Below are 27,512 nucleotides of genomic sequence, written 5' to 3' on the forward strand. Positions count from 1 at the left end.
CTTCAAGATATTCATATCGTAGTGTAGACTGTGGATAATTGTACAGAGTGCCTCGTAGACAACTTCAGTCGAGTTTATCCCGTGTAGGAACGACTATGGCGACATCATGACCTGTGTGTTAAAACTTGATAATTGGATTTGATTGGATTTTCCAAGTGGAGAGCAACCGACCGTGCAGTCGCAGACGACCAATAGGAGACAGCGTTATATCGAGCGCTATTCCATCGGCAGATAAAACGGAGGTACGTATGGCAGCCATTTTACGTGGAGATCCTGTTCGCGTAAGCAGTAGTGTAGTGCAACGCGCGTGGCTTTTTCGAGGATCCCGTCGAGAGTACGGGCGTCCATCGTACGGGACTATGCCTGCTTACGTCGCGCAATGCGCTAAAGAAGGTAATTAATCATCGGGTGATTGGCAATAGAAAATAAATAGCGTTCAACGGCGAGTCGCGAGGAAACGGGTGGCAAAAACGAGACGGCGACTCCAGATGCGAGCTGGACGTCGTCTCTTGACCGCGCTTTGGCACGCGGATCCTGGTGCGTAATGGATGACGTCGGAGATCGCGTCCAGGACGCGCAGTGGGTTCATCTTCTTGCATACAGAGCGGCTGCTTCGATCGCGGGTGCGAGCGAGAGCGAGCGTGAGAGAGGGAGACGCGCGAGAGTGAAATCGATAAAGTGTTTCTCCGCGTACAGACGTGGCCGACGACCTTCGTCTAGAGCCGCGGATGATATTACGTAAACGGTCACGTCGCGAGCGGAGTTCCTGTCGGAGTCTCGAAAGCGGCATCCAGGTTTCCTGACGACTGGATTCCATTCGCATCCTCGGCTAGGGAGAGTCGGAGACGCGTAACGGAGCCTCGCGATGCATCGCCTCGCCTTGCCTTGCCTCGTCTCGTTTCGCCTCGCTTTCGCGTCCTAGATTTCGTCTCGGTACGACCGCAAGAAGCATGCTTTCCTTCTCGGACGGCAACGTAAAAAGCCTCGCCGTCGCTCGACTGTGATATCGTGTCGCAAGCACGGTCTTGCTTCGCATTCTCTTTTTCTCTCGGTGAATCATTCTTCGAGAATTCTGTTTTTAATACTTTCGGAAATTCCCCTCAGTAATAATTTGCGTGCAAATATTAAACCGCGTTTTGAAGCAAATTATGCGTACAAGAGACGCGCGACGCAATCCTTCGGGCTACAGTATGTCGAAATCACAGCTTCTGAATCCTGTTGACATGGTGCATTCTGCAGGATCGTCGGTTTAAATTGAGACTTGTGACGTGCGTGTTTTACAAATTTTCTGGAAAAACACGCAAATTTCTACGAGATATTGAGTAATGATGTAACATCCATTATTGCGAATGCAATATCAAAGTATTAAAAGACCATCTGGAGTCAAAGATTGTTAGAATCTCTTTTTGTTTATGTATTTTAATATGTATCACTTAATGAATCATAAAATTTTGTGTTACAAAACATCTAATCCTTATTTCAGAAAATATTCTCTTTTCTTTAATATGCAATAAAAAATAATTATTTCTGACAATAATTATCTTTTAATGGATTGTTAGAAGGAATGAAAAATTATAAGAATTTTTCTTGTATTTACCCAATACATAAATTACTTTCTTCCTTCACATAAATTAATCTTTATATATATGTATATTTTTTTTTTATTAAAGAGATATAAACGTTTTGCTATAAAATATATGTTTCTTTTTTATGTTACAGTTTAAATTTATGCTCTGGGTTTGATTCGGATTTTCGTCGTGTGTTTATTCGTTAGTGGCATCATGTTCTCGTCGACAAAGTCCAAAGAAGTTGCAGATGAGTACATCTCATCTCTATCTGATCTTACTATTAACAGTAAGCCGCTTATCAACATGCTCACCATGCTGGCTGAAGATAATATCGAACATGCACCAGCGATAGTGCAAGCTGTCGAGACTCATCTACAAAAGGTTATTTATCCATCATAGTTACATCTAAAATCTTTTATAAAATACATTCATTTTAGTCGAAATTAATAATTACGTATTAATGTGATTAATTAACTCGCATAAAACTGCAAATTTTTTTTTCGTCACAGTAATTACTTTATTTTTATAATTGCAATTTTTTTTTCCATTGACACAATGAAAAGTTCTGTTGCTGTGTCACATAGCATATAGCATGCACAACAATCATGTCAATAATTTTGTCTTTACTCTTTTTCTTTGCATCACTGTAAAGATATTTATAAACAGTCTGTGATATTTTTGTAAAGTATATAATTAATAAGAATAAAATTAATATTTTTTTTATTAAAGCATTGTTTGGCTATTTTATAGCTATTCTATATGCAATAAGTTTTTCTGTTTTCTCTTTGTATAAATTAAATTAATAGTTAGGAAAACAGAAAGTGTGTATGAATAACTGCAATAATTTGAGACTGCGTTATATAAGAAATAATATTTATATCAAGGTTTACAGTAGTTGTATTATACATTATGTGTGTTAAAGTAACAAATAAAATATACTATCAACACTTATTGACTTTGATATTGTATTTATATTAAATTCCAAATATGCTACGTATATTTCATTAATCACGATATTTGAAATAAACGTTCAAACGCGTTGAAAACGCGTTCATGTCCAATCAGTTGATTTACATGTTTTATACATAAATAAATCACATACTTACATGTACATGTTGTTAAATGCTTAAGATTATACAATGCCTAGTAATATTACTACTTCATAAGAACACACACTTAACTCTTAAACGCCACAATATGGGAATAACACACTTGGATATAGCAAATACCCAATCCAATTCGGTTTTTAGAACTTTTATAAAAATAGACATATTGTAAACCCTTTTTTCTCAGTCGAAATGCTAAACATTAAGAAATATAACGATATCAAGTAAATGTACGTATATTTTTATTAATAAAAAACAAGAAAATTATCGAAGAGGCATTGGAAAAAGAAAGCTGGATATTCCACATCGGAAAGGCGTTTAAGAGTTAATTATATAAAATAGAGCATATTATTTATATATATGAATTTATTTTCGAAAAGTGCGATACTAGTTTGTCGATATGTGATATATCGTTGCGTTAATAGAAAAGTGACACAACTCAAAATGAACAACCTTTAGCACAGTAGAGAATTTAAAAAATTCTTTCTGAATTATAACAATGTTTTAATTAAAATAGCGAATATGCATATAACTTTACTTTCTTTCATGTTACTTTCAATTAATTTATTTTTTTAAACTATGTCATGAGTTTAAAATTTGCACAATGTAACCCTAGTATAAGGTTGTATAAGTTTCATTCTTTATCAGAGTTGTGACACTTCTACATAAGCAGTATGTAACAAATGTATCATTTTTAAACAACAATATATTAGTCTTTAAGATAGACTTCGTTTTATTATTTCAAAAGTGCGAATTGTTGACTTGTGTCGCTTTTCTTTCAACGCGGTGATATATTTTCGTGTGCAAAATATTTTCGTGTTCCGAAATTTCTACATTTTTCCTTAGCTGTATATTTTTTTAATAGATTTATAATGGATTCATTTTCCTAATGGAAATTTGATAGGTTGCTTTCTTATTACACTACTTTTATTTATAGCATTAAATGTACTGGCAATTTAGCCGCAGTTAAAATATCTGTATAAATAAAATATATCTGCAATTAATTAAAATAAGATTTTACTATGTGTTACCCTTGTGAAATTATCCTTTTCGAAATCTAATGTAGCGAACTTCTACGTTAAGTATTTTCATAATTAGTCTTCCTATCAAGCTCTTCTAAGGAAAAATGGACTTCAAATTAAAAATATGTGCCCGAAGCTGAAGATAATTACAATGATTCTGGAATGTGCATGTATATTGAGATATTTTTAAACCGCACACATATATAATAGTTTAAGTATCCTTATTAATTGTAAGTAGCGTATTTTGCAATATTATTGTGTTTCACTAGGTGAGAAGTGACATCAAATTACCGGTACTCTATCTCATCGACTCGATTGTCAAGAATGTGAATGGAGACTATTTGAATCTCTTCACGCAGAACATAGTAAACACATTCTGTGGGGTGTTTGAGAAGGTAAATATCTTTGTTGTTTTTATAAAATCGTTGATATAAAGTCTGTTTTTCATAATGTTTTTCATAGTTCTGAACTAATGTACATTCTTCGTATTTAAAACAAAATAGACATGTTTGATATTTGGCAAAAGCTAGAAGGAAATCTATTTTAGTAGTGCAGCAAAAAAAAACATCTCTAGAATATTATTAGGAAATATGATTCTTTCTCTCGCGATCGACAATCTGTCACTGACCGGGAGTAACCTTTGCTTTCTACACGCACGCAAATAAGACAAAACTACAAACTACCGAGCTTTATATATATATATATATACATATATATATACATATATACTTCTGAAAAGCATATATGTATAGCATGTGTAGAGTCGTCCGGTATTTTATATTTCACGATGACATAAGATAATTGTTTGATCGATATAACATCAGCTTATCACTCTGAAAAGTTTCATAGATACTCATGTAGCAGTTCTCTCTTTCAGAAAAAGAATATATATACTAGTATCTCAAATTTTAAGAAAAATCTTAATCAATTTAAGATGATTTCTATGATTTAGATGAAAACAAGAAAAATTTTTTATCAAACATGTCAAATGATTGACGATATTTGAAATTAAAAAAGATTAATTTTACACTAAACTTTCCTGTACTTTTTTTTAAATTGTGTTTAAATTATGTAATGTGATATAATATTGATGTTATTTTCATAAATAGGTTGATGAGAATACAAGAGCTAGCATGTGGAAGTTGCGGCAAACGTGGAATGATGTATTTCCACCAAATAAGTTATTTTCATTAGATGTACGGGTGCAAAGTATCGATCCTGCATGGCCAATCACTGCCCCACCTACTAGCATTCCTTCAGGATCTATACATGTCAATCCAAGATTTCTTTCAATGGTAAATTTCATATATGTATTTCATACGCAATTGTATGTGCAAGGGCACACACAACGTACTATTATATATGTTAATTTTTTTCAGCCTCAACAAGCCACAACGTCAATCGTTCCGCCCGTTAAATTGCCGCCAGGAGAACCGGTAACAACAACAGAAGCAGCCATGAGAGAACAGCTGCTGAAGAAGCAGCGAGAATTGTTAGAATTACAAAAGAAAAAAATCGAGTTAGAGCTGTTGCAAGCTAAAGCAAGTTTAGAGCAACAGCAGAGGCAACTTGACAAACAAGCTGGAAGCTTGAAAACGGAAGTGGTAAATGTCTATACAGTCAATCTAAAAATAGATATAAGCTAAGAATCTCTTATGGCTCTTTTTACGCTCTAGTTTAACGTTTTATTGTATTGGATTTATTTTATATGAATAGTGATATAATATCTTTTCTTGTTATTTTAGGTTGTGTCCACTGCACATGTTGCGCCAACTACGGAAACAACAACGCAAGCGAAACCCGTCGCACCTGTAGTGCCAAATCAAACTTCAAAACAAGTAGCAAAACAAGTAAGTTAGATATATATGTCATATATACTATTTAAAAAGTTTAGAATTTTAAGAATATTTTAGAAAAAAGGATATTTATAAAAAACGATTCCATCTATCTCACGTATATAATTGCTCATACTTAATTATATACCGTTGAATGTTAAATATTATAACTAATAACAATTTTATTTGCTTATAGTTTCCAGCAGCAGCAGCATCACTTTTGAAGAACGTAGGAGCAAACAGTGGTCCACGAATTGCACCAGCCAGTAGTATAGCAGTTGCATCAGCGAAGCCAGTCTCGCGAGATCCACGTTTGAAGCCCACTTCTATTATTCAGGATGTGGTAGTGCCAACAGCAGACCCACGACAACGACCGGGTACGACCAGTCCGAAAGAAGCGCGGAGCGAAAGTCAAACGCAGCAAGTGGCAAATACAATTGTAACTTCAAACCAATTAAAACAACAACCTTCGAAATCGGCTGTAACTATCAACAAGCTTCCGGCCAATCCCGGCGCCGGACCTGATAATACAACGTTATTAAACGTTATGAATAACAATAATTCTGATAATAATAGCAATAATAAAAATTTTAATAGTAATATAAATAAAGATGCTACCTCGCATCGCATAAGTCAAAAGAAAGATCCTAGATTAAATATTAATAGTAGTGCTAACCTAAACAGTAACAACTCCAAGAACATTCAGAATTTATCGGTTTGCAGTAATAATTCGTCTTCAGTATTATCAATGGGAAATCGAGGAAGTGGAGGTAGTGACATCAACAAGTCAAAAGATTCGAAGAGCTCAAATTCGCGCGGCTCTTCCTCTTTGGCTGACAAGTCTTCCACTTCCTCCAAATCTTCGCATAGGAAATTAGGCAATAAGTCGCGATCTAAACAGCCTCAGATATGTCCGAGTAAGATTCCGAAAGTCGACAGAGACTCGAGTCCGATTAGATCAAAATCTCGTGAAAAAGACAGCGGAGACAGTTCACCGTCCTCACGTACCTCTCCACAATCCTTCCAAGCCTCTAAAAGCCGTAAGAAGAACACAAAATCGAGAAAGCGTAGTCCAAGTCCTCCGTATAGAATCCCCAGGCGTAACGACGCGAAATCGAGCTCGAGCTTGAATAATTCCGGTGGTGTTACTGAGGAGGAGCAATCTGGTTCATTAATAGTATCTCCTCCTCATCCACCCGCATTCAAAGAGATCAGACCGAACGCTAGACAGAGAAATTATGTAAGACGAAATAAAGACGACAGTCTTAGTCCGGAACGTTCTCCAGTCAATGCTGGAAATACTCAAATCGCAGCTGAACCAACATTGGAATCTTCTAGCAAAGACGAAGATCTCAGGGCACCACTATCTCTACCTGGAGCCGCTGTTTCTATATCTGAAAAGAGTGAGTCAACAGTGCTTCGAAACATATATCTATATGTAACAACTTAGTAACACTTCATAAATATCTGTCAAATATCTGTCATCCAATATCTATCATCTATATTTCAATTGTGCATGTAAGAGTATCTGTCAATTTTCCTGCGTGCTTTCTCTAGTTACTGCTAAAAATTCTGTCTTGAATATTTTCTCATAAAGGTGACTACAATATTTGCCTCATCTGTGGTAGCAATTGCAAGACTGTAACAGGTGATATCTTTAAAAAGTAGTATTTTCAACTTATCGTACTAACTTCTCTTGTTACTTGTAATTATATAATTTCAATTAATTTTGTGAGATCTCTTAACGTGCATTTCTTCAGGAAAATATTGTGCGAAAATCTATTTTTTTGAAATGCATATATATTAGGGATGTATAATAAAGAGAAACGGTAATATTAAGTTAATCCATAATAAATTTTTCTCGCATAAGTTACTTTATCTTGAATTTTTTTCCAGAAGAAGATTTAGATCTACGAGTATTACCACCTGTTAACACTAACAAAAGACGCAGTGAGGAATGTGTCGAGGCGACCCCACCAAAGAAAACTAAGGCTGAAAAGTTTGACGCGTATGTATCATTAGCTGAATTTTTTAATTACATTAAAATCTTATGTGTATAATTAATTTACAAAAATACTATAATTTACACTTTCAATTTTACAGATTATTTGGTAATGAAGACGTGGATTTGCGCACTTTGACGCATCCTAATGCCGGTCGACCTCCGACACCTCCACCGCCTGTGATTTCCGGGGAGGATGGGAAAGATGGTTGGGCAAAGTTAAAGACGCCCACGAAAAATGACAGAGATAAGCAAGTTAATAATACTGATGATAAGCGCGACCGAGATCGTAATAGAGATAGGTTGGGACGTCTCAGACTCTATAATAAACTTCCGGACGATCCTAAAGAGAGAAGAAGAACGTTATCGAACGAGGAACAGGATTCCAGACCAGGACGTAGAGGTCGGGAGAATGATAAACCTGAAAGAAATGACGATAGAAATATTGAGATAATAATGAAGCAAGCTGCCGAACAGTTGAATCAGGGATCGATTACGAAAATGCAGTACAATACCTTGATACAAGAGGTGTTACACATGAGCGAAGATCGGAAATTGCGAGCTGCGCAGCGTAAGGAGAAAGAGGCTGGCACAGTGATATGGGAAAAGGGTATTAATATGGACATATCTGGTCCCGGAGATCGCGCCGCAACGTTCAGCCCGTCCAATGATAAGGAAATGATACGAAACAAGGAACACCCAATGCCACGAAATCCGAATGGTCCAAGATGGCAGAATCAGCCGTGGCAACAACCTTGGGCGCATCCGCCGGGACCACCATACGGTGGGCCGCAGGGACACTTCAATTCGGACATGAGACCTGTCGGTCCTTGGCAGAATCCGCGACACTTCGGGCCAATGCGACCGGATTACCAGTATCATAGCGGCTTTAATCACAATATGGGCCCTAACCCGCGCTTAGGACCTGGTATGATAGGTCCGATAGGTCCAAATGGACCGATCATGTCGAATCTTTTGCCGAATGGTCCAATGGGACCAATGGGACCTTTGCCAAATCCTCCTATACCGATGGGATGTCACCCTGCGATGATGATGAACAACGGACCAATGCCTAATCTTATGACGAATATGCCACCATTAACGTCTGGTAGAAACGTATCACCGAACACATCCGGCAAATATGATCTTGAGGATAATGATCACAGTTACAATAACGCAGTGTTAAAGAATCCTGGCTCACATAGTCGCGAATTGCCGCCTCCGGATTCAAAACTGTTGGCTGACATCGCGAGAGACACTATGAAGTCTATAAATATTGACAATATACCGCGAGAGATTCGTTATTACGGACAAATCGGTGTAGTGTTCATGAACTGGGATGATCCACGGGAGATCGGTTTCCAGGACGGTATAAGAAGAATATTGATTGACGAGAAAGACACTATAACTTGTGCATTTAATGACCAATATAAGGAGTTCATGTACGAAGGAGAAGTACATAGGTGAGTACACATTATATCCAGATGTTATTTGAATTCCGATGCATGTCGAATAATAACAGATTATTTAATAAAATTGCATTAGAGGGATATTATTTTATCATTCAAGCCTCTATTCTTTCCTTTTATTAAACTTTCAAACCATAATATTAAAAGAATTTGCTATATGTTAAGCTACTTAAAGATAGATCAGGGAAAATGAGAGTAAATTTTTTTACTTAAATGCTAATTACTCTGAACATTTGATTTAAAAATATTACTTTTGATTACTATTTTAATGCCTGAAAGATTACTTTTTGTCATTTTTTTTCTTTTATAAACAGTTTATTCACATTTTTCACATTTTTTATCTGATTATTGGATAGCAGTGCTAATATTGCAAATCATGTCTTTTCAGAATTAAACTTGGAGCACCTACTCGAGAATTGTATGTCGACGATTGCTGGTATGAGTGTTACTTTGGTGGTATGCCAATAACAATCGAACTCGGTGGCAAGAAAGTCAGTGTAAAGTTGGAGGGTCCTCCTCCACAAGTCAAAATCGGCACTGTAAAGCGAACGGATCTCGTGGTTGCGAAAATTAATCTTATTATCAACGCGCGAAATATGGTGCCGGTATTTTTAGATGCAAAACCACAGATGTAAGTACATTTTCTGCAGCGTGTGAATTATTAGAAGAATTAAACCTAAATGTGCACTCTTGTAATCATCCTTGTTTCTTTACAGATTCGAAATCGAGGGAAAGCCTCATACTTTAGAATTTACAGATGCATTGCAGACAGTTCTGCTAAATGGACGACCATTTAAAGTCGAATTTGGAGGGTTACCTAAACCTATTATTGTTAGAGACAAGAAGCATTTTATCAGATTTTCAGTATTGCCTAGAGGAGTGCGTGCTGGTCATGTTAAAATTACCGGAATGAGAGGTGAAGGTCCCATCGAATCGCCGCCACCGGTGGCACCTTTGCTGGCTCAAAAACCGAAAGTAGACGCTGCTCCTGCGCCAAGTCAATTGCCCACTGTAGAAAATGAATCCACGTCGCAAGATGGTACAGATTTTACTTCTACTTCAAAACCAGGTAAAAAGTTAACTCCATTACTTATTCTTTAGATTATATGATTCTTTGATATTTTACATATTGTGCGCATTTATCACTGAGACACTATCGTGTCTCCCGCTGATAATTGTGATCAACAATTTCAGACCTGCAATTAGATATCTTATCATCAGTTTTACCATCAGCGATGGCGCCGTCATCCGGTTTGTCGTATCAAGCCGAACCTGTAGAAAATCCGCCAGCACCAGCACCGACGTTGCCACTGAACATGAGCGAATTATTCCAAAGATTGGTCGAAACTGGTATTGTTCCAAATCTCACAGAACAAAAGAAACAAGAAGAAGAAGAGAAGAAAGAATCTGTGATTACTCCAGTCACCTTCGATAAACCGGAAACTCTTAAGATGTAAATTATTATCGATACCATAATCCTCATCGATTAGAATATTACAGTCTTTATATTGATGAGACAAAATCATACTTCAGATATAAAATAACAATTCTCTCTTTTACAGTAAACAACCAGCAATTTCAACAGCATTGTACAGTGGTATGCAATGTAGTTCTTGTGGTGCTAGATTCGCACCTGAGTTAGCTACTCGGTACAGCCACCATCTGGATTGGCACTTCAGACAGAACAGGCGTGAACGTGACTCTGCGAGAAAAGCGCATTCTCGACCATGGTATTATGACGTCAGCGATTGGATACAGTTCGAGGAGATCGAAGATTTGGAAGACAGAGGTTTGTATATTTTTCTTTTTTTTTTTCAGTATATTGTTATTTAGAGTTCTTGAAATTCAAACATAATATCAGGCTAGCCGAATTATAGGCGGTTATATTTAGCTCAGCAGACGAGCGAAAGGATATCGGAGCGTAAGGCTTGGATAAAACTTTATATTAAGAGTAATCGAAACATCCATGTTTGGTTACTCCGTCATAACAACACTTTGTCTCTTCTTTATCTTATATTCCTCATTTCTCTTTCAGCACAAAGCTGGTTCGAGACTGAGAAACAAACAGCGGAAACGGAAGGTATGACTACTGATGATTCGCCTCAAGAAACATTGCAGCCCAGCGTACCAACTGGCAGCGATGAGGATTCGCGATGTCAAGTATGCCATGACGCATTTGAGCAATTCTATAATGAGGAAAAGGAGGAATGGCATTTGAGACCAGCGGTTAATTACGAGGACAAGAATTACCATCCGCTCTGTTTAGAAGATTATAAGGTTCGTGTCTCTATTCTATTTTAATTGGTAGTTTGAATCTTGTCCATCAATATGTCAATATTATATTTCATTAACATAACTACCGTTTCTTGCATTCTTACAAAAAAAAATAGGAAAAAAGTTCAGCGGTACGTGATTCTCAATATGACTCGTATTCATATCACATCTTTAAGCTTTATTGCTCTTAGTAATAGAATAAGTACTGCTATTTACACGCAATATTTTTCCGTTTATATAGAATTATTTAAGGGGGTTTTTCAGTCTTTTCATATAATATAAAAACTTGACCAAAATTTTTAGAATGAGTTTATGATTAATTTATACGTAAATATAGGCATTCCTGAATTTTTTCAAATTTTTTGACCGTACAGTTTTCTTTAAATAATTTTCTTAAATCTTATTTTTATAGAAAAATAAGAATGTAAGATGTTCATAAATTATTCAACTGAAGTTATATGTTGCATGATCGATGTCACGAAAAATCAGCATTTCCTTCGACCTACCAGTTACTTTTTCTTTCAAAAAATTACTTTACATTTTATTTATTATTATTTAAAAAACAGCAATGACCAAAAACTTCTGTGTTAAAAGATATAAAAAGTCATAACTCCCTTTTACTTATTTAAACTGAAGAACCTCCTTAAAACCGAATTATAGGCGAAATTATTTATTTTTTTTTAACAACATGCATTTAAAAAAGTTGAACATTTTTCACAATCTTTTTTATTTACACACATATGTCATCATGTAATCTTACTATCTCACTATTCATATATCATATATATTCGCACCTATAATTAATTTTGATATAAACTTATAATTATATTTATGTATTTATTCATATTGTTTCTGTCCTCATTCAGTTTAATAATCTTGATCTTGTTGAAACTTTAGAGAGCATTAGAGAAGTCAGCTTTGGTGCTTGAAGAGACCGTTTTAGAAATGGAAGAAAATAAAGTAGAATGTTCCGAAGAAACGCCCGTAGATGAAACTAAGCAGGAAGAGTCAGACATAGAAATGTCGAAAAAAGAACTCGAGTCTACGGAGAATTTAAATCAAGTAGAGGTGAACATGCAGCAACTTTTAGATTCTATTGTTGCATCAGAGAAAAAAGAAGAATCTGTTGATGCGGAAAATTCCGAAATTCCGCAGGACGATACGGAAGAGAAAACAGACAATGTAGAAAACGTCAACGAAGAGAGTATAGAAGCTGTCTCAGAAGACGCCGAGCAAGACGCGCCTACGGTAAATAAAGAAGACGAATCTCTAGGCGAAGGTGTAACAATACCTTTTGAGAATATTAAAATTAAAGAGGAACCACTAGACGATGATGAACAAATTGACAGCGAAGTGTTTGATTTCGCCAACGTGGAAATCAAAGAGGAACCTATAGAGCCTGAACCAGGTATGTATATCCACTCTCTTTAAATTATAACAAATAAATCCCTTCTTATTTTTTATACTTTTATATTATTCTAAATTTTTCCTCAGATCCAGAACAAATTGTAAATGAATCGAGCATGGTCGATACGACATATGCTGCAGTGAAAAGTTCCATCGACGGAAACGTGGAGTTGGACTCCACACCACCAGCTATTCCCGCGGCTCCACCACGAATTAAGATTAACATTACTAAGCCGTTGAACATTAACAAAGAGTCAGAAGAAAATAAAGAGAAGGAGAAAGTAGCAATTGAGAAGGAGAGAAAATTATTAGAGGAAAAGATAGAACAGCCATTAGTGCCAGCTTCTATTAAGCCAAGTCTACAGGGTAGGAAACTATCGATTTTACCCCCTGTAGAAAAAGGGCAGGAATTATCGGGACTTTGTTCTATTATGTAAATATCCTGTGTACAAAGTTAGAAAGTATACACTTTGCGATACAAATGTATAAAGTGCTAGATTTAGACAGAACACGATCTATTTCTTAGCTTACATCTTGTACATTATAATTTTGTACAGCTTGTACGACGTGATAACGTGATTCTTGTAGAAAAATGAAGTAGTAGAATGTTTCTTTGTTTATATTCAATGCTATTCGTGTACGTGCTGCTCGACTTTAGAATATTTTATTCATTATATCCTTATATTTAGATAAATTTATATAAATTTCAAGTAAATTAATTTAAATTTACTATGTAAAACTTGCATATACACGATTCATTCGAAAGCACAAGAACTAAATCTTTACATTTGATTAAATCACGTTGTCCAAGTTGAAAAAAAATATGTGTAAAATGTGTGCAAGCGTGTAAATATAATTAAATATCAACATCTCAATGAACACAAAAAGAGAGCGCGAAGGTTGTACATATTTTATGTATTTTGAAAAGTATGTAGTAGCATTCCTGCGCGAGAGTGAATGTATTATTTGTCGACATTTCTTTGTGATAGAGAAAACGACGGATTTACTTATGATTTATATACTCAAAACTGAAAACTTCGACTACCCTAACGGTGCTTGCTTCAGTTTGATGATGTGTTTTTATTAAAACCTTCAAGTACTGTTCGTGCTTATGTAAGGGTGCGAGCCACTTCACGTTGCAAATGCTTTGAAGCATTCTTTTATTGATAAAATTTTTTTTCTGATTAGTTAACGAAATATTTGCAGCGTTAAATGGATCACATCCTAGGCTTGATGGTGATTTACACTCACCTGTAATATTAAGTACTCGTACTTGTACATAAAATGCTGCAGATCCTTCAAAATGAGTTTGCTGGGAGAGGGGGGGGGACATAGGGCGAGTCATTTCAAGGTGTACAAATTATGTGATACTAATCATCTACTTGTAATGTATATAACTATCAAACAGAAAAACAATGACGACGATAAAATCGACGAGGATTATTACTACTGCTATTAGATATGCATTATTTTGTTGTATAAAAGAAGACTTGTTTATTACAGGCTTGACTTTTCTCTCTTTTTAATTATCCTTTCTATTATATCCTTTTATAACTTTGAAGCTGCTTAGGACTTGAATTTCATAAGCTAGGAATACTTGAAACAATAAAGACATTGATGAAAAAAAACTTATATTTTTGTTTTTATGTCTCAATATTTAATAAACTGCGTTCAAAATGGAATCACTGCGTAAACTTATTGCGATTATTTCGTTGTATCTTTCAATATTCAATAAACTGCGTTTAAAATGGAATTACTGCGTAAACTTATTGCGATTATTTCGTTGTATCTTTCAATATTCAATAAACTGCGTTTAAAATGGAATTACTGCGTAAACTTATTGCGATTATTTCGTTGTATCTCTTTCAATATTCAATAAACTGCACTTAAAATGAAATTATTGTGTATAAAACTTCATTATAAAAAAATAAAAGACTATGATAGATAAAAAAACTTAAATAATAAAACAGAGTAAGAGCGAATAAGCTATAAAGCAATAACGTAAATTGTAATAAATACAAAATATTGATTAAGCTTATTATTTAAGTTTTTTTTGTGTGCCATAGTATTTTAACTCTCCAATCACCATATCTATTATTTAAGAAACGTGCGTATGTGTAATAACATAAAAAGAAAAAGACTTCTGTACGGAATATGCGGCATTGTTTTTCCATTTGAAAGACCACCAATTTACATTGTGGTCACATTTCTTGTTAGGGAAATAAATTATGGGAGCATCTGATGAAATACCGGATAGGCGGAATGGAGTGCTCCCAATTAGTCTTGCGGTAGTGCTAGTACAGGGGGTTTTTTTTAGCGAGATGGTGCCCGCTATCCTTTTCTATGGAGAGGACCCATCGAATCCCGCACCCAGAGGATCGGCCTTTGGGCATCTTCCCGTCATCCGGCTAGGTTCTTCCTTTGGGAGCATCCCGGATGACGGGCTTTGCGAAGATTTTTCTCCTCCTCTTGAAAAAAAAAAAAAATAAAAATAAGGAGGATAAATTAAATAATACGACAACCCTGAAAACTTTATTCATAAATTGCAATTGTGCGGCCATCTCGGGAAAGGCACAGTGTCCTTGATATTGCTAATCCCCAAGACGCATTGCAAAAATCTGTCAAAGCCCAATCCAAAACCACCTGTTGGCACATTTCCATATTTACGTAAATCTAAATACCACGAGAGATTCCCCGTGGGAGGCAGCTTCAACTCTAATTTTTCATAATCATCCTCGCGCATACTACCTCCTACCAATTCTCCCACATCTGGTACTAACAAGTCCAGTGCTGCTACCTTATAAGAAAAAAATATATATAAAATAGATAAAAGTATTATAAGACACTTATTCAGAAAAAACAATTTTTTTAAATTACACATTATTTGTTTGTTACTGACTTACCTTAGATACATCATCTATGCACTCTTTCATATAAAATGGCTTAATAACTTTTGGCCAATTAATAACGAACACTGGCACTCCGTCGTTATGTCGTACTAAAAACAATTCGTGCTCTTTCGACAATGCCTCTCCATACTTTATAGGTTGTTGCAATCTATTTGCGTGATTATTTAACACATTGAAAGCATCTTCGTACGTTAAACGTACAAATGTTTTGTTCAACCACTGTGGTTCTGGAGCATTGATTGCATGCAAATCTGAGGCTCCTTTTTCAATCATTCGCTCGATAACCTGTTTCACTAAAAGTTCAACTTCCTCCATCAATTCTTCGATCCGTGTAATAAATGCTATTTCTACCTCTAACATATAAAACTCTGATAAATGCAATCTCGATTTTGAATTTTCCGCCCTGAATGTAGGTCCAAAAGTATATACTTTTGTGAGAGCTCTGAAAAAGTTCTAACAATACATTGCATCCTATAATTTAGCGTCGACTGCAAAAATAGGTATGATAGATATATCATTGACAATTTCCAGCAAAGAATTTAAATCACCTTGCTACCGCCTCCAAATGCAATTGTCCAGAGACAGCGAGGAAGGCAGTGGTATCAAAGTAAATCTCATCTTCGGATTGGCCTTCCTTTTTCATACTTTTTAGAATCTCTTTGGATTGCGGTTTGACGAGAAACACCTCACCTGCGCCTTCACAATCGTTGGATGTCAACATCGGTGTGTGTACATTAAGAAACCCCCTATCTCTCAAATGATCAGTGATCATTGTAGTGGCAAGATCGCGTAGTCTTAACAAGCTAGAGAAGCCTCGCGTTCTCGGCCTCAAATGTAAATATTGTCTGATATACTCCGAATCGTATATCTTTCTCGGTGCGAAAGGATACCCGTCCTCCAAGACATTGCACGCGCCGATCACGTGTATCTCGGTCGCGCGTAGTTCAGTCTTACCATTCGGAGCCAGGAATAGCTCTCCTTCCACACTGATGCTACTCCCGTAACGCAAATCGTCAGGCTTAACCACCTTTGGTACAACAACTTGCAACATTTCGCACGTTGTTCCATCGGAAATGTCAACAAAGACTGCATCCTTCATCTTTCGCAGCGCACGTACCCATCCCTAAGCATGAAGAGAGATGAATACACATCTGTGAGTATAAACAAGATGAAACCGGTTGGTTTCTATTGTAAAATTTGTGAGTCGCAGACGCGACAATGTAAGCGTCGCCACGAGCCAACGTTTAAAATTTCACCGCGCTCAAGATTCTATTATATTTGTCAAATCCGTGAATAGGGTGATCATAGGACATCGCGGACAGCAATCCAGAACTTTCCTTTTCTATGAATTATGCAATATCATTCGAAATACCGCAGATATGTAAAAGGAACGATTGGAACTCTGGAAGTCGCGAAGCGAGAGCTATCCAGACATCTCTCGGATGTCCCTTGAAGGGTTTTTCGTGTTCCGCGATGTGAAAGTGAAAAAGTCGCGTAATAGAGCACGTCTAACCTGTACTTTAGCAGGCTTCCCAATTGCCTCTTTCGACGTTGTATCTAAAATTGACGAACATTTGTGCGCACCACACTTGACGATGTCTGTCTTAAGCGGGTGCAGCCTTCCAATATACCTCGAGAGCATTTCCGAGGACGGCCCGACTGCCAGCAATTGTATATCCCCGGAAAAAATGCCTACTTGCACGAGAAAGTTCAAAATGGAGTCGTCGTATGTCAGGATTGCGCGCGAGTGGAACGAGCGAAGTGAATAATGCCGCATCTTTATTGCCACTACATCCCAATGAGAACGATGCGTGATTCGACCTATTCTAGATGAGACAAATCGGCAGCCAAATTCGCGCATTTGTATTATTTAATTTAACATTGATTAATATAAATGTGTTGTTTATTCTTTAATATTATATCTTTAATCGATTGTCAAGGCCAAGACTTGGTTTCACCATCTCCGATTAGCTTGATGGATTAATTAAGTGTCAGTTATGATTGGTCAATTTTACTTAACGATAAATGATATTAGTCGGTTCCAATGGAATAATCAATCGATCAAGCTTTCGTGGGACTCCGTCTATGGTAAATATTGTACTTCGTCTACCTCGCAATGCATTAGACGATTAGAGGCTTTATAAAGGGTGTCCCAAAATTAACGCAAGATTTGAATTAAATAAAAAACACAGTTTTTAGTCTTTTGATTATTATTTTTTTATTGAATCATAAAGTACATAGGATAGGGTTATTTATGGAATAACACATCGGGCAAATGGCCTCCACGGCTTTGCATGCACATACGCACTCGTTTGTCGAAATTTTCCATGACCATTTTGCATAAATGTGGCTGAATTTCATTGATGCAGCGTTGAATCTCCTCCTTTAATGCACGGGTGGTTGTGGGCTTGTTGACATAGACCTGTGATTTCAAATAACCCTCATAAAAAGAAATCTAATGGTGTTAAATCACACGATCTAGGGGGCGATTTTGGCGATTAACAAAGCCATCAAGGTGAAAATGTGCTTCATCGTTTAGGATGATTTTGCTCGAAAAATCAGCATCCATTTGTTGATGTTCAATAATCTATTTTCACGCTCCATTTTCACTAACCCTAAACTGTCAGCTGTTAAATTGTTTTTTTTTTTGGGTTGCCAACACGTTACTGCACAAATGGCGGCAAATTCAAATCTTGCGTTAATTTTGGGACACCCTTTACAATAAGTGAATAAGCTATTAGTGATAAATCAGAAGATAGAAATAGACTTAATAGACCAATCATAGTCGAATGTAAGAAGAATAATCGATTATGATGATTAGCTAATTTCTATCTTTCTGACTTCTGATTTATTATTACTTTTATGGCTTATTGTAGAAAGTGTAGAAAACCTTTAATTCATGTTGTGAAACATCAACTTTAAAATAACAGCTAAGATGTCAGTTTTAATTTGAGTATAAAAAGATCTTGGGACAGAGCTATTATTTTGGATAGTACTTCTAAAGTTAGCAGAATAATCAAAACGATAAGTTTTAATTTGATTTCTTTATATAGCGTTTTCTCTCTCTTTCCCCTCCTCTTGCTTTTTTTATAAATAAATTTTGAATATTTATTAAATATAATAGATATTAAAAATTTATTTTGTTTATATATATCTTCAAATAAGAAAAATATCAATTATTTTTTATAGTATCAGTTTTGCAATAAGGAGTATACAATAAATACTGATGAGAGAATGATAAAATAATATAATTCCGAAAGTATCCAATTTAATAAATATCTAAATTATGAGAAGTTATTATAATATTATTCATATGCCATATCTTAAATATAGCGGAATATTGTATATAAGTTTAAATTATTTAGTGTTTTTTAATCTTAAAATCTATTTGTGTATTTTAAAATTTAAAAAAATTATAAAATTTCATTTCAGAGACTTATGGACGTAGCTATATTTAAGAGAGTTAGGGATAAGTATAATATCCCATATTTGAAATTGGGAACAAACAGGCTTCTCTCGTATTCCGCTTTAGGCGCATCTACCTCTAGTTTAGATTTGATAAATGATTCTGTTTAGTTCAACAAATACAAAACCTAGGAATCTTTATCCCATTGAGTTCAAAACAATCCTTTTTTATTTAAAATACGGAGTTTGTTTAATTTTGAATTCACAATAATATAGAACTTGTTTAATTCCAATTTCAGAATAAGATTCTGTTTAGTCCAATATGAGTCAGAATACGAGTCTATTTAATATTGAATTAGGAATATAAGTCATACAGTCATTCATGCCATTAATATTTCATATTAGTTTCATTAAATTTCCATCGCAAATGAAACGCACAAACCATTTTGTATTTTAGAGAAAAAATATGTTTTTTCATAATGTTTAGGGAATGAATAACTCTAACGCTTATAAGCTTTCGTTCAAGTGCCAATTTTTACATTATTTGTATCCAATCAATCAATTTCATATTTTTTGAAGATTGTACGTGTATCTTCTATATTTATATATATTGATGTATTGTAATATAGATAGATTTATATAATATAAACTTATTTTTATTATGTCTATCTTGTATACTCTTTTTATCTATAGGCAGATATTAGTAAGGCCCAGTTCCATAACTCTTAACCGAGATTCAACATGTTTCTCATCTTTTTTCAATTCTGGAATTGGAAAGAGACAATGAATAAGTTGAACCTCGATTAAGAGTAACCGTGAGTTGTGGAACTGGGTCTCACTAATCGGCCTTACTTACTCGGCCTAAGAATTTTCAGTTTTTAACAGCTTTTACTATTTATATCAGACTTTATTTATTTATTAATCAATATCTTTGTAAATGGAAGCAGCAGTGAATTAATATCATACCAAAGATTACGGTACATCTCTACTTTTTCCTTTTACATTTAAAATAAGTGTAAATAGCATTTTATCACATCGTGATTAACGAAAGCAATCTAACAACAAATCTTTTAATGCAATCTAAAAAAATTGTCAATAGTGTCTTCTTCTCTTTCATCTTCAGTCTTGGCAGCTAGACTTTCGAAATCAGGAGTAGCCGCCTCAGCAGTAATTGGATAAGATGCTGCTTCTTCTTGCCCTTCCTCGTTATGTATATCGTTAATAGGAAGCTAGAACAATATACAATATATTTAATAGCGATCTGTGTGTCACTCACTTAGCTTCGAGAGAAATTTAAGTGAAAAAAAGGATATACTTTTTGATTTCCTGAAGATTCAGGTCTTGATTGATCGGCTTCCGCTAAGTCTTCGTTATAACCGGGTTTAGTATTAGAAGTAGAAGGGACCGCACTCGCACATTCAACTGGAGATGTTCCCTAAAAATATTAGAAATTGTAATTTAAATAAATAATTTCTCGCGTATTGTAATGTACTCTGTATCTTTTTGATATTATTATTTACCGTTATTTCCAAATGTTCTATTAATGATATTTGAGACGAAACTGGAGATGAGGCAGTATCTACATGAGATATCTGAGACATAACAACCATTTTGAGCATAGCCGAATGATCGATCATAGATGCATTTTCCAAAGCAAAATCTGCATCCGAGTCTTCGTCGCTAGATTGGTAACTTTCGCTTGGAGTTAAGTCAGGTGCTTCATTCTGCAAAGAATGTTAATTGATAGTTACAGAATGTTTTTTTCAATATACAAAATGATACTGTACATCTGCAAATTATGTACTAACCAATGGATTATTTAATGTTTGCTTGTCTTGCAAAGCGCGTAATGATCTTAACAAATGAGAACGCAATCGGTGGTCCTCGCTAATGGCTTTAATCTCTCTTAAAATAATTATTAAATAATCGGGTCGCTTCTTATTTACTGCGATGAGCGAACTGATTGCCTCTTTCAACTCTGAGCTGTTCATTGTAAAATAAAAAACAAATTTATATAAAAAGTTAATATAAAGACTATATGACAACTATATTTGATAAATTTCGAAGAAGATTCAAACCTTAAGTTATTAAAAAGATTATCATCGTTCGTTGCAGACGGTAATCGGAAAGAACTATGAGTTTCCTCCCAAAGATTATCAACTTGTTGAGACATTTCATTTGTTATGATATTACTACGGATAGCAGTGTTTTCTCTGTCCTGTTGTTGTAAATTTGACGGTAATTGTAGATTCAATGAATATTGCGTCTCTGCGCCAGTTAATGGTAGAGATAAATTATCGGATCCTTGCTCTCGATTCCGCTCTTTTCTAAAATCAAAACACAAATAAAAGATGTTAAATAAAGAGTGTTCCAATTGTCAATTTAATCTTCTAACCGTGTTTAGAGGATTTAATATAATATACTGCAAAATTGATATTTTTGTTGATAATATTATCGTTACCACGAGAACTTCTTAAAAAGCTCAGCTCGAAAAAGACCCGAACACGATTAGAAGGTTAATTAATTTTATATTGCATACATTAGTGAACTGTTAACGCTGCTTCCATTTGTATTAGTTGTGTTTGCGGAACACGTTGAATTTGCTACAGCCATTGAAGAATCGGTCATCGTTTTCACATTTCCTGAGAGCAGATTTTGTCGGGAATAACTGAAAGTCGAAAATATACATATATGTAATATTAAGACAATATGTAGCATATATATTTTATGCAAAAATTCACAGACCATACCAAAATCAATTACCAATTATCAATAAAAAAATTTCGTTACAAACGACTTTAGAATGACGGAAAAGAATTTTATTTGAAACTGTAGTTAAATAGCAAGAAAAATTTCTCGTGTTAAGACATTCATTGTCATGCATTAACATTAGTTATTTAAAATTTTATATTGATGATACCTATCCAATCTCATAAAATCCATTTACATACCTATGTATTACCTTCCAATGTTTTCCTTACTTATTTTTGTTCGTATTAACCATCGGATTATGTAATTGAAATTATAATATAGGCTACATACGTGCTTAATACAATCTTAAACAAGGGTAATGATAAGTAAGAAGTATAAGACAGAAAATGTTGCAAAGGTAGATTGTGATGTTTATTACTGAATGAAACGTGATACATTAGATTTACAGAAAAATGGAAAACGAATGCAATCAATCTGATAATTATGAAATATTATGAACAAATATAGAAGTATGAAGTAAGTACAGAAAAAATACAGAATAGTAATTAGAAATTTTCTAATTAATAATATAAATAATATAAATAATATAATTAATAATATAATTAATACAAACTATTACAATAATAAATATAATATTAAGATATGATATTATTAAAATTTCATTAATATTCCGTATTTATCTGTCTTCCTCTATTACAACAATCAATGTTGGAAATCAGATTTAATAATAAATACATTTTTTAGAAAAAATAAACATCTCTATACTGAAATAAAATTATGAAAGAATAAATATACGCAATGAAATGTCTTTCTCACAAATCTACCGTTTTACAATGCGGCAAATAAATGAAATGAATTCATAAATCAAAACTAACGAGACACATATTTGTCTAGTTATGAGTTCAATCTCTTTACCTTCGAAAATTATCCCAGTAGTTGTTTGCTCTATTACCAGGAGGTACTTGATTGTTCAATTGTTGCTGCTGTTGCTGCTGCAAGTTAGAGCTAACTACTGGAGTATGCGATAACGCTGCCGAAGAATTAGGTAGCGACACAAGATTTGGTAAGGATGAGCTGGGAGGTAAAGTCGTATCCAATGTGTCACCAAGATTGTGGACGCTACGGCTCAGATTAGAGTGTTCCTCCTGAGTTTCAGCATTGTTGATGCGTTGCGGAGCTTGATTTTGTGATCGCAATTGTAGTTCAGCAATGGCAGCACGCATAGACTGTAATTCACGTTGCTGCGACCACAGAAGTTGACAGCACTGTTGCATTGTTGTGCCCATCATTTGCAACTGATGAGCTTGCGAACCCAATAATAATTGCCGATAATACTCAATCGTAGCTACAGCGAAAGAAATATTTTTCTCTTTTTCTTTTTAATTTATAAAATATTTATTTAGGATTATATTTAATTTAAGATTATACTTTACCAGTTTGTCCTTGATTAATAGACGAAGGTGGTATAGGACAAGTCCATAAATTTCCAACAACTCCACCATTCTCGATAGCAGCGGGTAGACCAATATCCAATAAATTTTCTGATGTAGATACGCCATCTACGCTTTGTTCATTAGAATCTCCTGCACCTATTAAAAATATGCATAATAACTGTTTGATCATCGTAACGCACAATGTTTACCTGCAGCAGCAGAAGGTGGCCAGATATTTGCAGGTATGCTGGTATGACTAGCTTGAGAACCAGAGCTCCTTTGACTATTTTGATCTGACGCTTGAACATCCCGATTCATATTCGAAGGCTGTGTTGGTTCCTATTTATTTGAAAGAGATATATAATTGCATATTTTCATAAGAAAGATTAAAAGACATAACGTTTATAAACCTTTCTTATAAGATCTTCAAATTGATGTCTTTTCGCTTGCTTAGACTGAGCCTCCGCATTAAAACTCTGCTTCTTTTCGTTTGCACTTAGAGGTATAAGTGCTGGAGGTGGGCGAGAGAACGGACAGTTCGAAGAAGCAAGGTGAGCAGTCACGGATGATGGTTGTTTTAAGCGTTGCAATTTGGCTCGTGTACTTTGTAGTAAGGTTGATTGTTCTTTAAGCTCTGATGTTAGCGTCTAGAAAATGAACAAAGAATGCCCTATAGTGTACATCATTAAAGTTAAAATATTCTGAGATTGTTGATATTACCTCTATATCTGAGATGTTAGACTCCAAACTTCGTACTTTTGTATTGACGTCATTGCTTCGATTTTCAAATGAGATGTTTGTTACATCCTCAGTAATTTCATTCATTGCACTTTCATCATGCGCATCAATATCTTGCTCGGGTTCAGAAGAAAAGTCAATAGAATCGCGAATTTTCGTACCGTTATTTTCCTCCATTAAAGCCTTTATATGTGCAAGTTGTGCTTTCATCATTTCCAATTCTGCAGTTTTATCCTTTATTGTATTTCTCGAACCTTCTGAGCTCTGAACAATTAACACAAATGCGATAAAGACGAACGACAAATATAACTTACACAGAAATCATAAGAAATAATAAGAAATCTCACAAATAGGGATCTTAATCCGTGTATACACCTAGCGAACGAACACTAAAACGAACAGTGAACGCAAAAGTTTATGTTGTTATTTGTTAATAAAAGTCGTACAAGTTTAATTGCTACAAACATCGAATCTAATCGAATACTAATACGAATTCGATACAATCAAGAAAAAGAAAAAAACTGCTCACAAACACAAACACAAGTGTCCGAACATTCACGGTTGGTATTGTTCGCTGGATATATATGCGACTTTGACCATGAATTTTTATTATGTGTAAAGTCATGATAAGCAACGATAAACTCAGAAAAGTTCAGTAATGATAAAATGTTTTTAAAATATCCACTGTTTTTAACATATCGCACAGAATCGTTAATAAATTAAAAATTATATGTAACAGACATCAATATACCTTTTCTTAAACAGTTAGGGGTACAGTTAGTTACAAACACTATAAAGAATAAAAGTGGATATGATATTATACATATACAAAATATTATTATGGAATGTGTGTGTGTGTGTGTGTGAATTTCATATTTGTGCAAAGTGTGTATGTTGTGAATACGTATTGTACGAAAATTGAGACTAACACAACTGCCTCTGTCGGACGTCTCTATGGCTTGTAATTCCGCTACAAGGTGATCCATTTGTTTTTTCTTTGTCAGTAATTGTGCCAGTTTGCCTCTTAATGCCACCGTTTCCGACTTAAGTTGCTCAACATTAGCAGGATTCGGCAGGGGCGCACGGACATCTTCCAAGGTAGTAGAATTAGGCGAATCATTCAGCGTCACTTGTCGCCAAAGCACTTGTTGCGCTTGACGCGCCTTGTTCAATCTATCTCTGACACATATCTGCATATCCGCTAAGCTGGCTTGCTGCTCTTGCAATTGCGCGAGTTTGTTCTGATATTCTTCCATATTCCTTCGTAATTGCATCTCTCTGCTAGCATCGCCGCATTCATCTATGTCTTCTCTTTCGCCATTCTGTGCGTGTGCATAAAATAAGATATTTAGTTTTACAAAATCAATCTATGTCTCGATAAAACATTAAAGGCTAATAACCTCGTCAGAGATTCCATTATTATGGTACTGCTCTAATAATTTGGAGAGTTTTGTCTCACTGTCGTGGAGATCGTCCACCATTCTACTTAACTTTTCGCTCTGAGCTTGTGCTCGCTATAAGATATAATTATAATATGGAAAATAATTTAAACACAATTTTCTATATAAAATATTTGCTATACTATTGTGTATGAATAATACTCACAGGATCAGAGGATTGATCAAGAGACTCTATCATTGTTGCAGTGACTCTGATGTAATCTCTGATCTGATTTAAGCGACTTTCTACTTGACTTCTCTCGGGCTTCAAAATAATAAAACATTATAATTATAAAAAATTATATAATTACAATCAAATTAAAATTATAGAAACTATCATTAAAAATAGAAATATTCAGATACAGTGAATATAATAGTACCATCTTATTCACATTGGAGGGCTTTGTTCCCTGTAATTGTGATGGTGAGTGAGTTCTGGGATCAATAAATGGTATCATTTTTATCCAAGGTGTACAGTCTTCTATACTGTAATTATACTGTCTCGTTGAGTTGTGCGATGCTACAAGTAAAATTACAAATTATATACATGTAATTATGTACATAGAATATTATAAAATTACAAATTATATACATATGAATTACGTATTAATATATTTACCAAAGTCAGATAAATCTTGATACGTTGTAAAGTATGAAGAAGGCAGTTGAGAGGAGGCTAATCTCGTGTTACTCTTCTTTGCTTCTTTCGATGCTCTTGATTCACGGTCGCACTCACTTGCTACTTGCCAATCTAGTTGAAACTAATGTACAAACCTTTTTCAGATAATATTAAGCTATTGCAAACGTAAAACGGAAATAAGCTAATGGGTGTGCTGGGAAAAATACTCGCAGCTCTACTGCAGATTCACCTCCGTGAATATGTATTCTTAGAGTAAGAAACACCCCACTATTCTGCAGTCTATTAATAGAACGAATTCGACACTGCTCAAAGCAGCTTAATAGCGTATATCCGTCAGGATAGACTTAAGGCGTCTTCTCCCACTAAATATCATTCCACTTAGAATATAACTTTTATTTATAAAATCATTCCTCCTTTTTTTAATCTCTGTTACCATTTTCTCATTACTTTTTCCTTTTCAGCAACTAAATATTTTTTAACAAGTAATAAAAATTATACAAAATAAAGCTCAAATGATGAATGTTAATAAAATTTTCTTTTCTTTAACCAGCAAAAATAATACATGAAAAAATGCATGCATAATACAATATTTTATTGTTTTTTTTCAGTATGGATTACATATCAGTATGGATCTCTCTTTTAATCTACTTAAAAGCAAGGAAAGCAGGGCAAAGCCCTGTAGAGAGCAAGATTCTCGATGGATTTACCAAGTTGTTAAAATGCTGCGGGTGGCCGTGATGCGAACGGTTTTGCTGATTAGCGGCGGACCGCTCCCGGTTCCTGTCGCTTCTCCGATTGCTTTTCGGCAGGGTGCCCGTGTTGCGGGGACCTCTGCCTCCGCCCCCGCCCCCTCCGTTGACACCGGGCAACATCGCCGTTCGCTTCGCACAAGGAGCTCTCTCGAGAGCGTAAGATTATTGACTACGCAGCTTAACCTCACAGCTGGGTGAAACTTGGTGAAATTGCACGAGAACGAACGTGAGACACTCGCGTAGTGAGTGGAAGACACGAGCGAGGATTCTCGATGGAGAGAAGCACGGGAAGATTGGAAATACAACGAGGACGTGATTCTCCACTTCGATGACGTGAAATCGCGTCCGGTTGATCTTACGTCAAAATACTTGGCAGGCGACGCCGAAAGAATCGGGAATGCTATAAATAGAACGCGCGTACATCGACGTGACTCGCTACGATGATCGCAAATCTCAATATCGACGCATCGGTCGTATCCTCGACAACGATCGGTGCGTTTGGGTACGTTTCCCTTGGTTTCCCTATTGCGCCGATACTGCGGCCATTTTTAAATGTCCCTTGACGTTGTTTGTAGAGGATGACTTCGATCAAACTTCGATTAAGTTAATCGGCAATTAACTCGTCAAATAATACCTGTACCGTTTTCTTAACGTGGATAACATTAGTTTTTCGTTAATTTTTTGTAAATAGGTATATTTTAAATAATTTAATAGTTTGGTATTAATTTAAGAGTTTGATATTAATTGTCTTTCCGAATTAAGAATGATCTCATTAAAGGGTTGAAACGTTTGTGAGTTTTT

General features: G+C 35.1%; 3 protein-coding genes across 4 annotated transcripts; 1 reads left to right on the forward strand and 2 right to left on the reverse strand.

The window, feature by feature from the left end:
• The first annotated feature begins 224 nt into the window (after positions 1–224).
• Positions 225–14,529, forward strand: LOC108749706. Of its 2 annotated transcripts, XM_018488599.1 has the most exons (17): positions 225–393; positions 1,720–1,949; positions 3,966–4,091; positions 4,806–4,991; positions 5,076–5,300; positions 5,442–5,546; positions 5,728–6,934; positions 7,428–7,539; positions 7,635–8,996; positions 9,391–9,633; positions 9,719–10,071; positions 10,197–10,455; positions 10,565–10,791; positions 11,038–11,279; positions 11,393–11,407; positions 12,174–12,684; positions 12,771–14,529. In XM_018488599.1, the coding sequence occupies exons 2-17, from the start codon at positions 1,782–1,784 to the stop codon at positions 13,118–13,120; spliced, it is 5,691 nt and encodes a 1,896-aa protein (XP_018344101.1). In that variant the 5' UTR covers positions 225–393; positions 1,720–1,781; the 3' UTR covers positions 13,121–14,529. The 2 variants fall into 2 exon arrangements, with proteins under 2 accessions (XP_018344101.1, XP_018344102.1); XM_018488600.1 differs by lacking the exon at positions 11,393–11,407 and having other exon boundaries at positions 226–393.
• Positions 14,530–15,183: 654 nt separating this feature from the next.
• On the reverse strand, positions 15,184–17,415 carry LOC108749653 (probable asparagine--tRNA ligase, mitochondrial). Its single transcript, XM_018488474.1, has 4 exons — positions 17,106–17,415; positions 16,141–16,715; positions 15,587–16,034; positions 15,184–15,480 (listed from the first exon to the last, which is right to left on the reverse strand). The coding sequence occupies exons 1-4, from the start codon at positions 17,367–17,369 to the stop codon at positions 15,220–15,222; spliced, it is 1,548 nt and encodes a 515-aa protein (XP_018343976.1). The 5' UTR covers positions 17,370–17,415; the 3' UTR covers positions 15,184–15,219.
• A 2,533-nt stretch (positions 17,416–19,948) lies between these two features.
• LOC108749727 lies at positions 19,949–27,255 on the reverse strand. Its single transcript, XM_018488649.1, has 17 exons — positions 26,667–27,255; positions 25,939–26,080; positions 25,700–25,839; positions 25,486–25,584; positions 25,281–25,394; positions 24,810–25,202; positions 23,863–24,144; positions 23,553–23,789; positions 23,352–23,481; positions 23,143–23,298; positions 22,625–23,054; positions 21,537–21,665; positions 21,076–21,324; positions 20,806–20,980; positions 20,518–20,721; positions 20,313–20,432; positions 19,949–20,226 (listed from the first exon to the last, which is right to left on the reverse strand). Exons 1-17 carry the CDS (start codon positions 26,829–26,831, stop codon positions 20,068–20,070), a joined length of 3,324 nt encoding a protein of 1,107 aa, XP_018344151.1. The 5' UTR covers positions 26,832–27,255; the 3' UTR covers positions 19,949–20,067.
• Between the last annotated feature and the right edge of the window lie 257 nt (positions 27,256–27,512).

This window comes from Trachymyrmex septentrionalis, unplaced genomic scaffold, assembly GCF_001594115.1.
Source record: "Trachymyrmex septentrionalis isolate Tsep2-gDNA-1 unplaced genomic scaffold, Tsep1.0 scaffold31, whole genome shotgun sequence".
Classification (NCBI taxonomy): domain Eukaryota; kingdom Metazoa; phylum Arthropoda; class Insecta; order Hymenoptera; family Formicidae; genus Trachymyrmex; species Trachymyrmex septentrionalis.

What these genes read in the sequence shown, in the direction of transcription:
- LOC108749653 (XM_018488474.1), bottom strand. Translation starts at nt 17,369, where the DNA reads ATGCGGCATTATTCACTTCGCTCGTTCCACTCGCGCGCAATCCTGACA. An exon ending in GGAAGCCTGCTAAAGTACAG is followed by an intron (nt 16,716 to 17,105) that starts GTTAGACGTGCT and finishes CTTCATGCTTAG; the next exon opens with GGATGGGTACGTGCGCTGCG. An exon ending in CATTTGGAGGCGGTAGCAAG is followed by an intron (nt 16,035 to 16,140) that starts GTGATTTAAATT and finishes GAACTTTTTCAG; the next exon opens with AGCTCTCACAAAAGTATATA.
- LOC108749706 (XM_018488599.1), top strand. Translation starts at nt 1,782, where the DNA reads ATGTTCTCGTCGACAAAGTCCAAAGAAGTTGCAGATGAGTACATCTCA. An exon ending in TCTGTGGGGTGTTTGAGAAG is followed by an intron (nt 4,092 to 4,805) that starts GTAAATATCTTT and finishes TTTCATAAATAG; the next exon opens with GTTGATGAGAATACAAGAGC. An exon ending in GAAGCTTGAAAACGGAAGTG is followed by an intron (nt 5,301 to 5,441) that starts GTAAATGTCTAT and finishes TTGTTATTTTAG; the next exon opens with GTTGTGTCCACTGCACATGT.
- LOC108749727 (XM_018488649.1), bottom strand. Translation starts at nt 26,831, where the DNA reads ATGTTGCCCGGTGTCAACGGAGGGGGCGGGGGCGGAGGCAGAGGTCCC. An exon ending in TATTAATCAAGGACAAACTG is followed by an intron (nt 23,055 to 23,142) that starts GTAAAGTATAAT and finishes CTTTCGCTGTAG; the next exon opens with CTACGATTGAGTATTATCGG. An exon ending in AATCTTCAGGAAATCAAAAA is followed by an intron (nt 20,227 to 20,312) that starts GTATATCCTTTT and finishes ATATTGTTCTAG; the next exon opens with CTTCCTATTAACGATATACA.